The 12,641-nt window shown below is 45.0% G+C and overlaps 1 protein-coding gene across 1 annotated transcript in view; it reads right to left on the reverse strand.

Annotated features, from left to right (window-relative positions):
* Positions 1-12,641, reverse strand: part of msna (moesin a) — a 101,812-nt gene that overhangs the window by 39,534 nt on the left and 49,637 nt on the right. The window contains exon 3 of the mRNA XM_078412522.1: positions 4,149-4,244. Coding sequence (XP_078268648.1) covers positions 4,149-4,244 — 96 coding nt within the window. The remainder of the gene's footprint in view (positions 1-4,148; positions 4,245-12,641) is intronic.

Here is a 12,641-nt window from a genome sequence, read left to right on the forward strand (position 1 = left end):
ACAGAGGGGTGTAAAATGAGGGAAGAAGCAACAGGTAGCAAGGTGAAAGTAAAAGTGGCAGGCAGACAAATCCAGGGCAAAAATCAAAAAGGGCCACTTTTCAACATAATTGTATAAAAGGTAAGAGAGTTGTAAAAACAAGCCTGAAGGCTTTGTGTCTCAATGCAAGGAGTATATGTAATAAGGTGGATGAATTAAATGTGGAGATAGTTATTAATGATTATGATATAGTTGGGATTACGGAGACATGGCTCCAGGGTGACCAAGGCTGGGAGCTCAACATCCAGGGATATTCTATATTCAGGCGGGATAGACAGAAAGGAAAAGGAGGTGGGGTAGCGTTACTGGTTAGAGAGGAGATTAAAGCAGTGGAAAGGAAGGACATTAGCTTGGAGGAAGTGGAATCGATATGGATAGAGCTACGAAACACTAAGGGGCAGAAAACGCTAGTGGGAGTTGTGTACAGGCCACCTAACAGCAGTAGTGAGGTTGGGGATGGCATCAGGCAGGAAATTAGAAATGCGTGCACTAAAGGTGCAGCAGTTATAATGGGTGACTTCAATCTACATATAGATTGGGTGAACCAAACTGGCAGGGGTGCTGAGGAAGAGGATTTCTTGGAATGTTTGAAAGATGGTTTTCTAAACCAACATGTCGAGGAACCAACGAGAGAACAGGCCATTCTAGACTGGGTATTGATTAATGAGGAAGGGTTAGTTAGCAGTCTTGTTGTGCGAGGCCCCTTGGGCAAGAGTGATCATAATATGGTAGAGTTCTTCATTAGGATGGAGAGTGACAAAGTCAATACAGAAACAAGTGTTCTGAACTTAAAGAAAGGTAACTTTGAGGGTATGAGGCGTGAATTGTCCAAGATAGACTGGCGATTGATGCTGAAAGGGTTGACGGTGGACATGCAATGGAAGGCATTTAAAGGTCGCATGGATGAACTATAACAAGTGTTCATCCCAGTTTGGCAAAAGAACAAACCAGGAAAGGTAGTGCATCCGTGGCTAACAAGGGAAATCAAGGATAGTATTAAAACAAAAGATGAAGCATACAGATTAGCCAGAAAAAGTAGCATACCAGAGGACTGGGAGAAATTCAGAGTCCAGCAGAGGAGGACAAAGGGCTTAATTAGGAAAGGGAAAATAGATTATGAGGGAAAACTGGCAAGGAACATAAAAACTGACTGTAAAAGCTTTTATAGATATGTCAAGAGAAAAAGATTAGTTAAGACAAATGTAGGTCCCTTGCAGTCGGAAACAGGTGAATTGATCATAGGGAACAAGGAGATGGCAGACCAATTGAACAAATACTTTGGTTCTGTCTTCACTAAGGAAGACATAAACCGTCTGCCGGAAATAGCGGGGGACCGGGGGTCTAATGAGATGGAGGAACTGAGGGAAATCCAGGTTAGTCGGGAAGTGGTGTTAGGTAAATTAAATGGATTAAAGGCAGATAAATCCCCAGGGCCAGATAGGCTGCATCCCAGAATGCTTAAGGAAGTAGCCTCAGAAATAGTGGATGCATTAGTGATATTTTTCAAAGCTCTTTAGATTCTGGAGTAGTTCCTGAGGACTGGAGGGTAGCTAATGTAACCCCACTTTTTAAAAAGGGAGGGAGAGAGAAAACGGGGAATTATAGACCAGTTAGCCTAACATCGGTAGTGGGGAAAATGCTAGAGTCAGTTATTAAAGATGTGATAGCATCACATTTGGAAAGTGGTGAAATCATCGGACAAAGTCAGCATGGATTTACCAAAGGCAAATCATGTCTGACGAATCTTATAGAATTTTTCGAGGATGTAACTAGTAGAGTGGATAAGGGAGAACCAGTCGATGTGTTATATCTGGACTTTCAGAAGGCCTTCGATAAGGTCCCACATAGGACATTGGTGTACAAACTTAAAGCACACGGTATTGAGGGTTCAGTGTTGAGGTGGATAGAAAATTGGTTGGCGGACAGGAAGCAAAGAGTAGGAATAAACGGGTCCTTTTCGGAATGGCAGGCAGTGACTAGTGGGGTACCGCAAGGCTCAGTGCTGGGACCCCAGTTATTTACAGTGTATATTAATGATTTGGACGAGGGAATTGAATGCAACATCTCTAAGTTTGCGGATGGCACGAAGCTGGGTGGCAGTGTTAGCTGCGAGGAGGATGCTAGGAGGCTGCAGAGTGACTTGGATAGATTAGGCGAGTGGGCAAATGCATGGCAGATGCAATATAATGTGGATAAATGTGAAGTTATCCACTTTAGCGGCAAGAACAGGAAAGCAGAGTATTACCTGAATGGTGACCGATTGGGAGAAGGGGAGATGCAACGTGACCTGGGTGTCATGGTGCACCAGTCATTGAAAGCAAGCATGCAGGTGCAGCAGGCAGTGAAGAAAGCGAATGGTATGTTGGCATTCATAGCAAGAGGATTTGAGTTTAGGAGCAGGGAGGTTCTGCTGCAGTTGTACAGGGCCTTGGTGAGACCGCACCTGGAGTATTGTGTGCAGTTTTGGTCTCCTAACATTCTTGCCTTAGAGGGAGTACAGAGAAGGTTCACCAGATTGATCCCTGGGATGGTGGGACTTTCATATGAGGAAAGACTGGATAGACTGGGCTTGTACTCGCTGGAATTTAGAAGACTGAGGGGAGATCTTATAGAAACATATAAAATTCTTAAGGGGTTGGAGAGGCTAGATGCGGGAAGATTGTTCCCAATGTTGGGGGAGTCCAGAACCAGGGGTCACAGCTTAAGGATAAGGGGGAAGTCTTTTAGGACCGAGATGAGAAAACATTTCTTCACACAGAGAGTGGTGAGTCTGTGGAATTCTCTGCCACAGAAGGTAGTTGAGGCCAGTTCATTGGCTATATTTAAGAGGGAGTTAGATGTGGCCCTTTTTGCTAAAGGGATCAGGGGGTATGGAGAGAAGGCAGGTACAGGCTACTGAGCTGGATGATCAGCCATGATCATATTGAATGGCGGTGCAGGCTCGAAGGGCCGAATGGCCTATTCCTGCACCTATTTTCTATGTTTCTATGTTTCTATTGGTTTATTCATGAGAAAATATTTATCTGCAAGTCTTTGTTCAAAGACCACTTTTATATTATATGCCAATGGTTGATTTTCTAAAGATAAGAAAGTCAATTATTTAACCAGCCAGACACACACAGGACAAGCATCCTGATCAGCAGACCAGCAAGTAAGAAACCCAGAGGAATTGCCAATTGATGGCACAGGAGGCACAATGCTGAAAGAGCAAAACAACCAGGTTGAAGCAAAAATACGACCGGACGGTGTCAAGCTTAGAAATTCTCCATTACTAAGTATGGTAGTTTCTCTCCCCACCGTCCCCTCCCAAACAACAAGTGCCATCAGCCCAGTTTCAACAGGACTGCAAGGATAAGCTGTTGTAGGGAAACACCCTACAGAAGTGCGAAACAGCCCGTCTAAATGAAGGCTCCAGTAGGCCTGGTATTTTTATTCTACGTAGGTTCAAGATACCATAGAATAACTTCCAATTCAAATAATTGCAAGAATAGATCAAATGGTCCGTCGAATCTGTAAAACTTTTTGGCAAGGATATATTCATCTCATGGATTACTGCCGAAAAAGGTTGGTTGATTTTTAAATATACACAATTTCATATGCATTTTAGAAAATTTACCAGTGACTTGCTGAAAGTATTTAGTATGCAAGAGTCCAAATCCAAACATGGAAACAGGCTCTGCAGCCCAACTGATCCATAAAGATCAAATTATTTAGTTGAGCTAGTCCCACTTGCCCATGCCTGGCCCATATCCCTCCAACAACATTCTGATCCATGTATTGGTCCAAGTGCAATGTAAATACCTGTACCTACCACTCCCTCTGGCAGCTCATTCCATGTACACACCAGCTTGTGTGGGGGAAAATGCCCCTCATATCCCTTTTAAATCTTTCCCCTGGGGTCCAGATGAAGATCATGCCCGACCCCACATGCCTTAAAAAACACGTCACATGATGCTCCACTTTGATTCATGTTAGAATGTCATACAAAGCCAAACTTAATAAACATTAGAGACAATGAAAACTTTTTCCCCCTCAAATATATATAAATATATATTAAACACCAGCAACACATTAATGGGTGTTCCCTGGAATATTTCTTAACTACTGACCTTTTTGTTGAGTTTTAACCAAGTGGAGAAGCCTTTTGTGTCTTGGTACTGAAGCCCAAAGAACCAGACCTCACGCAGTCCAATGGTCTTCACAACCTGCAGAAATAAAAGGGTTGTAGAGCTTGTGATAAGCAACAAGAACCCAGTCACATAACCACACAAAAAAATGCAGTTAATTGATCCTCAAAATACTCCAGCAGCATCCCTGGAAAGAGAGAGTTAATCTTTCACATAGCTGTCTTAAAAGAAAATTATTTACAGAAAACATTGAATGCTTTCTTTCTGTGGATACAACTATTTCTGGCATGTGTGTCTAGTTGGGCATTTACAAAATGTGTCAATGACTGCTCAAATTTTAGTCTGTTCTAGCGACGACACCAAGTCTCTGACAGGAGTAGGCAGAATTCATGCACATATATTAGGAACAATGTAACATTCCAAACTAACCAGAGTTGAAGACTGCCTGCCCAGAACTGTCAGACCCACAAAGGATTGGGACACCTGAGAAACTACAGAACTGCACTGCCCTAGCAGCTGCGGCGTACCTGCAGTCCGCCTGTCTTTGTGTTTTTATGTTGTTTTTTTGTCTTGATTGTACTGTAAATGTGATGTAGTTTTTTGGGGGTTGTGTACTATGGGGGGGGGGGGGGGGGGGGGCGGGAACTGTAAATGTCAAGTTGTCTCTTCTGAACGGAGACGCGACCTTTTGTTCTGGGTCGTGTCTCCGTTCCCGCTGCGGCCTACCACCGGCCAAACCCCTGGAGCTGGCGGCCTCCACCTGGGACTCGCCTGTGGAGGCTCCGGCCGCGTGGACGTCGGAAGCTCGCAGGTCCCTGGGTGGGGGCCGACATTGGGAGCTCCGGCAGCGTCTTCGCCCGCCCCAAGTCGCGGGGCTTGGGTCGGCCCACCGCGGACCTTTCACCGTCCGGCCGCGGGATTTTTCTCTGCCCGGCGGGGGCTTCAATGTCGGGAGACCTGACCGCCCCGACGTGCAGCGGCAGCATCTTTGCCCGCCCCGGATCAGAGGGCTTGGGTCGGCCCGCTGCGGACCTTCCACCGTCCGGCGCGGCATGGAACGTGGCAACTACAACAGCCTGACCGCGGGAGAAGACGGCAGGGGAAGAGAAAAAAGCATTCTGGCCTTCCATCACAGCGAGGAGGTGACTGGAGGAGACTCACTGTGATGGATGTTTCTTTTTGTTTGATTGTGTGTGTTATTGCTTATTTTTATTGCTCTTGTGTTGGACTGTGGGTAATCTTTCATTTCACTGCACATTTATGTGTATGTGACAAATAAACTTGACTTGACTTCTGCAAAAGCAAAGGGGATAAAACCCAATATATAATCTGAAGCTTCTAAGATGTTTTGGTAGAAAGCCCCCAAATGATGGCCATTACTCTCCTAATTGCAACACAAACGTAGTAAAATATTCAAAAACTAGAACATAGTTAGCCTCAACGAACAAAGTCCAGCAGGCTAGCAGCAGGGGAGCATGGATTTCCTAGTGCAGTTGTACGCAGATAATGGACCCGAGGGCCCGAGCTATAGGGATAGATCGGGCAAGGACTTTATTGCTTGGAGCATAAGAATCAATGTGATGCTCTTATCGAGGTGCATAAATTCATGAGGGGAATTAATCAGGTGAATGCACAGAGCCTTTTACCTAGGGTAGGGGAACATAAGGGGACCAGGGACACAAGTTAAAAGTGAGAGGGGAAAGTTTTAATAGGAACATGACAGGCAATTTTTTTCCCCACATAGAATATAGTGGATATGTGGAATGAGCTACCAAAGGGGTGGTCGAGGTAGGTGTAATAACATTTAAAAATCACTTGGACAGTTACATGGATAGGAAAGGTTTAGAAGATATATGGGCCAAATTGGACCAGTTTAGATGGGACATTTTAGACAGCATGCACGAGTTGGGCTGAAAGACCTGTTTCTGTGCTATATGACTGTGTGCTGTTACATAAATAATGCACTCTAATCTCAGACTTTTTGCACTCGAAACTGAGAGATTGTAACTCTGATACAGATGTCCCGCAAACCTTTCGACTTGGAGACCACGGGGGAGCTCCAAGGCAGAGACCACGGGGGAGCTCCAAGGCAGAGACCACGGGGGAGCTCCAAGGCAGCGACCACGGGGGAGCTCCAAGGCAGCGACCACGGGGGAGCTCCAAGGCAGCGACCACGGAGGAGCTCCAAGGCAGAGACCACGGTGGAGCTCCAAGGCAGAGACCATGAGGGAGCTCCAAAGCAGCGACCACGGAGGAGCTCCAAGGCAGAGACCATGGAGGAGCCAGTGGGCTTCAAGAATTGCAAGCACAAGTGAGAGTTTACACGTCCCCTTTCCACGTCTGGGAGTGTCTATATACCACCCATGCAAAGCCAGTCCCTTGCAATATTATTCTTACAATGTCCGCTTTGACATTGCTCCTTTTACCACTGAAGCCCAACTACAATAAAAAGGTGCAGATAGATCCCTAATGCCACCAATATTGTCATAGCAATAACTTTCAAAACCTTGGAGTGTAGATGACAGAGTCCTAGAAGTATCGCAAGTCGAAGCATTGTAAGTCGGGAGCATCTGTATTTTCTTTAGACTTTAGAGATACAACATGGAAATAGGCCAACCACCGATTACCCCCTATACTAACACCAACCTACACACTGGAGACGATTTTAGCAAAGCTAATTAACCTACAACCCTGTATGTCTTTGGAGTGTGGGAGGAAACTAGAGCACCTGGACAAAACCCATGCAGTCACAGGGAGAACGTACAAACTCCGTACAGCCAGCACCCATAGTCAGGGTTGAACTCAGATAAACACAAAATGCTGGATGAGTGCCATTCTTTCTCTCCAAAGATGCTGCCTGTCCCGCTGAGTTACTCCAGCATTGTGTCTATCTTCAGTGAAAACCAGCATCTGCAGTTCCTTCCTACGCATTTTATCTTTTCACTCTTCTATAGAAACATTACTAAAAGAGGGTTTCTCTAGATCCCAAACTTTCTTGGTCTCTGATGAAATCTCTCATTACCCTCAAATCTCAGGTTTATTGTTACCAAAGGGACCATTTTCTCTTTAATCCAATACCACCATAACTTTGCCACAGACTGACCACTTTGGATTCCCGTTGGATTACTGTGCCCCAAGGAATATTTGCATTTGTTGTAAGCCATGATATCAATTCATCAAATGACAGCCATTGCCCATTTGCACTGTCTGCCATGCTCAAAACAAAAATACAAAACCTGGAGCAGGGATAAGCCACTCCAGCCTAGCCTGTAATCAATATCATGGCTGATCTGCCCCAGGCCTCACAGGCTCAATACCTCAATCTTTCAAAAACAAAACACATTCATATCCATGCATCTGCTTGCTTTAAAAAAAAAAACCTCTCTTGAACTAGTCTTAAAAACACCCTGGTTTGAGGTTTCCCCTACTGGTTAAAACATCACAACATCTACCCGCTCATGTCTGCTAGGAATCTTGTTCCACCCCTCACTTTTCCAAACTCTTAAGAATGGAGAATTTCTTCCACTGTTTGTGATAGAACCCAGGACCTATTCACTTATGGACTGTGCTCAATGCATTTATATCCTTTTCTTTTTATAAGGGGGCCAGAATGGTGGCTTCACTGCACTGGTACCTTGGAAAATCTTTCACATACAGATCTTTTACCATACCATTATAATATATATATATATTTTAAATAGCCAATCATTCAAAATCCCACAAAACATAGTGACTGCAACATCAAACAAATTGCTGTAGATACCAGAAATCTACAAAGCAGAAAAATTCTAAAAACACAGCACATTAGAGGTGTCTGTGGAAACATTAATGTTCTAAAGTGATTCCGATCAAGAAGTTTCTCACCCACGCTCTTGTTCCCCACAGATGTCAACTGATCTGCAGTGCATTTGCAGCATAGTTCTTTTGAAAATTGTAGCTTTTAAAAAAAAATGTCAGCCAACATCCTGAGTTCACGATCCTTCCCTCTCACCCACTGAACACATTCACTGCCCAAGTTCACACAAGAGGTCCGGGAGAGGCACTACTATCTGTAGAAAGCACATCAGAATAATCAAACGGCTTCCAAAAAAAAGTTTAAAATGAACCAATTATAGATTTTGATCAGCACTTTTCACAATAGGTTTCAGAAGGGAGACACGAAATGCTGGAGTAACTCAGCGGGACAGACAGTATCAACAGAGAGAAGGAATGGGTGACTTTTCCGGTCGAGACCCTTCTTCAGTCTTCAGAAGGATCTCTACCTGAAACGTCACCATTCCTTCTCTCCAGAGATGCTGCCTGTCCTGCTGAGTTACTCCAGCATTTTGTGACCATCTTTGGTTTAAATCAGCATCTGCAGTTCCTTCCTACAATGGATGAAGGGGAGCCAGTGGATGTAGTGTATCTAGACTTTCAGAAAGCATTTGATAAGGTCCCACACAGGAGATTGGTGACTAAAATTGGAGCACATGGTGTTGAGGGTAGGGTGTTGACATGGATAGAAAATTGGTTGGCAGACAGGAAGCAAAGAGTAGGAGTAAACGGGTCCTTTTCAGAATGGCAGGCAGTGGCGAGTGGAGTGCCGCAAGGCTTGGTGTTGGGGCCACAACTGTTTACCATATATATTAATGATTTGGAAGAGGGAATTAGAAGCAACACTAGCAAGTTTGCAGATGACACAAAGCTGGGCGACAGTGTAAACTGTGAAGAGGATGTTAGGAGGTTGCAGGGTGACCTGGACAGGTTGAGTGAGTGGGAGAGTTGTGAATTTGTGGAATTCTCTGCCACAGGGGGCAGATGCAGCATAATAGTATAGATAAATGTGAGGTTATCCACTTTGGCAGCTAAAACAAGGAGGCAGATTATTATCTCAATGGTGTTAGGTTAGGCAAGGGGGAGGTACAGCGAGACCTGGGTGTCCTTGTACACCAGTCACTGAAAGTTGGCATGCAGGTACAGTAGGCCGTGAAGGAAGCTAATGGCCTTCATAACAAGAGGATTTCAGTATAGGAGTAGAGAGATTCTTCTGCAGTTGTATCGGGCCCTGGTAAGACCACATCTGGAGTATGGTGTACAGTTTTGGTCTCCTAATTTGATGAAGGACATCCTTGTAATTGAAGCAGTGTAGCGTAGGTTCACGAGATTGACCCCTGGGATGGCGGGACTGTAATATGAGGAAAGATTGGAAAGACTAGGCTTGTATTGACTACAGTTTAGAAGGATGAGGGGATCTTATAGAAACATATAAAATTATAAAAGGACTGGACAAGCTAGATGCAGGAAAAATGTTCCCAATGTTGGGCGAGTCCAGAACCAGAGCCAGTCTTAGAATAAAAAAGAGGAGGCCATTTAAAACTGAGGTGAGAAGAAACTTTTTCACCCAGAGAGTTGTGAATTTGTGGAATTCTCTGCCACAGGGGGCAGTGGAAGCCAAATCATTGGATGGATTTAAGAGAGAGTTAGATAGAGCTCCAGGGGCGAGTGGAATCAATGGATATGGGGAGAAGGCAGGCATGCGTTATTGATTGTGGACGATCAGCCATGATCACAATGAATGGCGGTGCTGGCTCAAAGGGCCGAACGGCCTCCTCCTGCACCTATTTTCTATGTCTCTACACATTTCAGAAGGGGTTAAGTGTAGTATTGTTTAGATTGTTCTCAAAGCAATCATCTTTTAAAAAGTCATTCATTCACAGTTTCGCTGCAAATGATCTGCACAGGACTTCCATTCAGACATAACAGAAGAGACTGGAATGTCTATGGTCACTTTGGCATAACATTAATATTCTTGGCCGAGGTAGTCAACAAGTACAAGGCCATATATGGCCATATAGATTGTGAGCTTGCAAAGCACTCCAAAAGCACAAAGGCAGGAAATGCTTGGCTGCTTTGCAAAAAGATCACGCTTTGGATGTCAGCTAGCTTGCACAAGGTAGGTGATGCAAAATGCTAGAATATATGCATCTGTTTCAAAGCTTTCGGCTAACAACATCACACTTGCATTGATCCAGAAACTTGGAAGCTCAGATCAAAGCCCAGGTAACAATGCTGTCCTTATCAAAGTGATTGAAGGACACTTGCCAGCTGAACAAGACATAACATGCCCAAACTTGCATAAAATGCAAATACAAGTCAAGCAGCAAACAGTCAGAGATTCGAGTCTTGCTGTCAGCAGCATATAAATTGGCAACAAGTTTCCCAACCAAAAGAGAGTCTTCATTTTATTCAATTCATAGATGTCAGCACCAAAGGTTTCATAGAATGCAGTGCATTGCGCAATGCTTTTAAATCATTCCAACACCAAGCCATCTCCACCACTGGTGTTCCCTTTTGACTTGACTCGTGGTCTACATTTACAGAACATTGAATAACTGTTGCTACAAATCAAATTACATCCTATTTTAAAAAAGGTGTATAATTGTTAAATTGATATTTTCACACACCACCTCCAACACTACATCCTCCTGAACATTCAATGCTAATGTATCGGTGAAAAATGAACACATTCTAGGTTCAGGGTGCCTCAAGAACCCTATAGATTATGTTTAGAGGGTAACATTATTGAATAGATGTATTGTAATATCAAAGGTGTTTATTCACAAAATGCTGGAGTAACTCAGCAGGTCAGGCAGCATCTCAGGAGAGAAGGAATGGGTGACGTTTCGGGTCGAGACCCTTCTTCAGACTGATGTCAGGGGGGCGGGAAAAAAGGAAGGATATAGGTGGAGACAGGAAGATAGAGGGAGATCTGGGAAGGGGGAGGGGAAGAGAGGGACAGAGGAACTATCTAAAGTTGGAGAAGTCGATGTTCATACCACTGGGCTGCAAGCTGCCCAGGCGAAATACGAGGTGCTGTTCCTCCAATTTCCGGTGGACCTCACTATGGCACTGGAGGAGGCCCATGACAGAAAGGACAGACTGGGAATGGGAGGGGAGTTGAAGTGCTCGGCCACCGGGAGACCAGTTTGGCCAACGCGGACCGAGCGCAGGTGTTGAGTGAAGCAATCGCCGAGCCTGCGCTTGGTTTCGCCGATGTAAATAAGTTGACATCTGGAGCAGCGGATGCAATAGATGAGGTTGGAGGAGGTGCAGGTGAACCTCTGTCTCACCTGGAAAGAGTGTTTGGGTCCTTGGATGGAATTGAGGGGGGAGGTAAAGGGACAGATGTTGCATCTCGTGCGGTTGCTGGGGAAAGTGCCCGGGGATGGGGTGGTTTGAGTAGGAAGGGACGAGTGGACCAGGGAGTTACGGAGGGAACGGTCTCTGCGGAACGCAGAGAGGGGAGGGGATGGGAAGATATGGCCAGTGGTGGGGTCCCGTTGTAGGTGACGGAAATGTTGGATGATTTGTTGGATCCGCTGGCTGGTGGGGTGGAAGGTGAGAATGAGGGGGATTCTGTCCTTGTTGCGAGTGGGGGAAGGGGGAGCAAGAGCGGAGCTGCGGGATGTAGAAGAGGCCCTAGTGAGAGCCTCATCTATAATGGAAGAGGGGAAACCCCGTTTCCTGAAGAATGAGGACATCTCTGACGCCCTAGTGTGAAACACCTCATCCCGAGCGCAGATACGGCGTAGACGGAGGAATTGGGAGTAGGGGATTGTCTTTTTGCAGGAGACCGGTGGGAAGAAGTGTAGTTCAGATAGCTGTGCGAGTCAGTGGGTTTATAGCAGATGTCAGTCACTAGTCCGTCTCCTGTGATGGAGATGGTGAGGTCCAGAAACGGGAGGGAGATGTCGGAGATAGTCCAGGTATATTTAAGGGCAGGATGGAAATTGGAAGTGAAGTGTATGAAGTATTGTAATATCACTGTTATATCCTTGCACTAAATGTTGTACCCTGTATCTGTGTACTGCTTGACTGTATTCAAGTCTAGTCTTTTCTTTGACTGGATAGCACGCAAACAAAAGCTTTACACTGTACCTCGGTACACGCGACAATAATAAACTAAACTGAATATTCATTAGGGGCAGGTTCTCTATTTCTCATCCCAACTTTTCAGTAGATTTTAATATGCAAGAAACACAAACATATTCTCAATTTGCATAGGGAAGTACACAAATAACTCCCAGTCACAATGCCATTGCAACCAAGATCCTCATGTGCACAGTTATAACTGCATTTTCGATTAAAAACTAAATTGTAAATGGAGGATAGTCTGATGTAAATCTATTCACCTCTACACCAGAGGGGTGAACCCAGGCTTTCAGGATAGAGGAAAACTTGCTACTCTGGGTTGTGAGCCGACTGACGAGGCTATTGTGGGGACCATATGCTCTTTCACTGATTACACTGTCAGGAGTGATCTTTCTGCTGCTGACACAGGGCTCTGTGTGCTCCTAACATATGGAATAAAGCTGACAATACCATCCCAAATTCTCACCCTCCGCCTACAACAATCATGGGCCAGGGATTCTCAAGGCAGAGGGGATCTTGCATCCCAACACCAACTCAAAAAGGTTTTGAGCACAGGCTAAAATC

The sequence above is a fragment of the Rhinoraja longicauda genome, chromosome 15 (assembly GCF_053455715.1).
Source record: "Rhinoraja longicauda isolate Sanriku21f chromosome 15, sRhiLon1.1, whole genome shotgun sequence".
Classification (NCBI taxonomy): domain Eukaryota; kingdom Metazoa; phylum Chordata; class Chondrichthyes; order Rajiformes; family Arhynchobatidae; genus Rhinoraja; species Rhinoraja longicauda.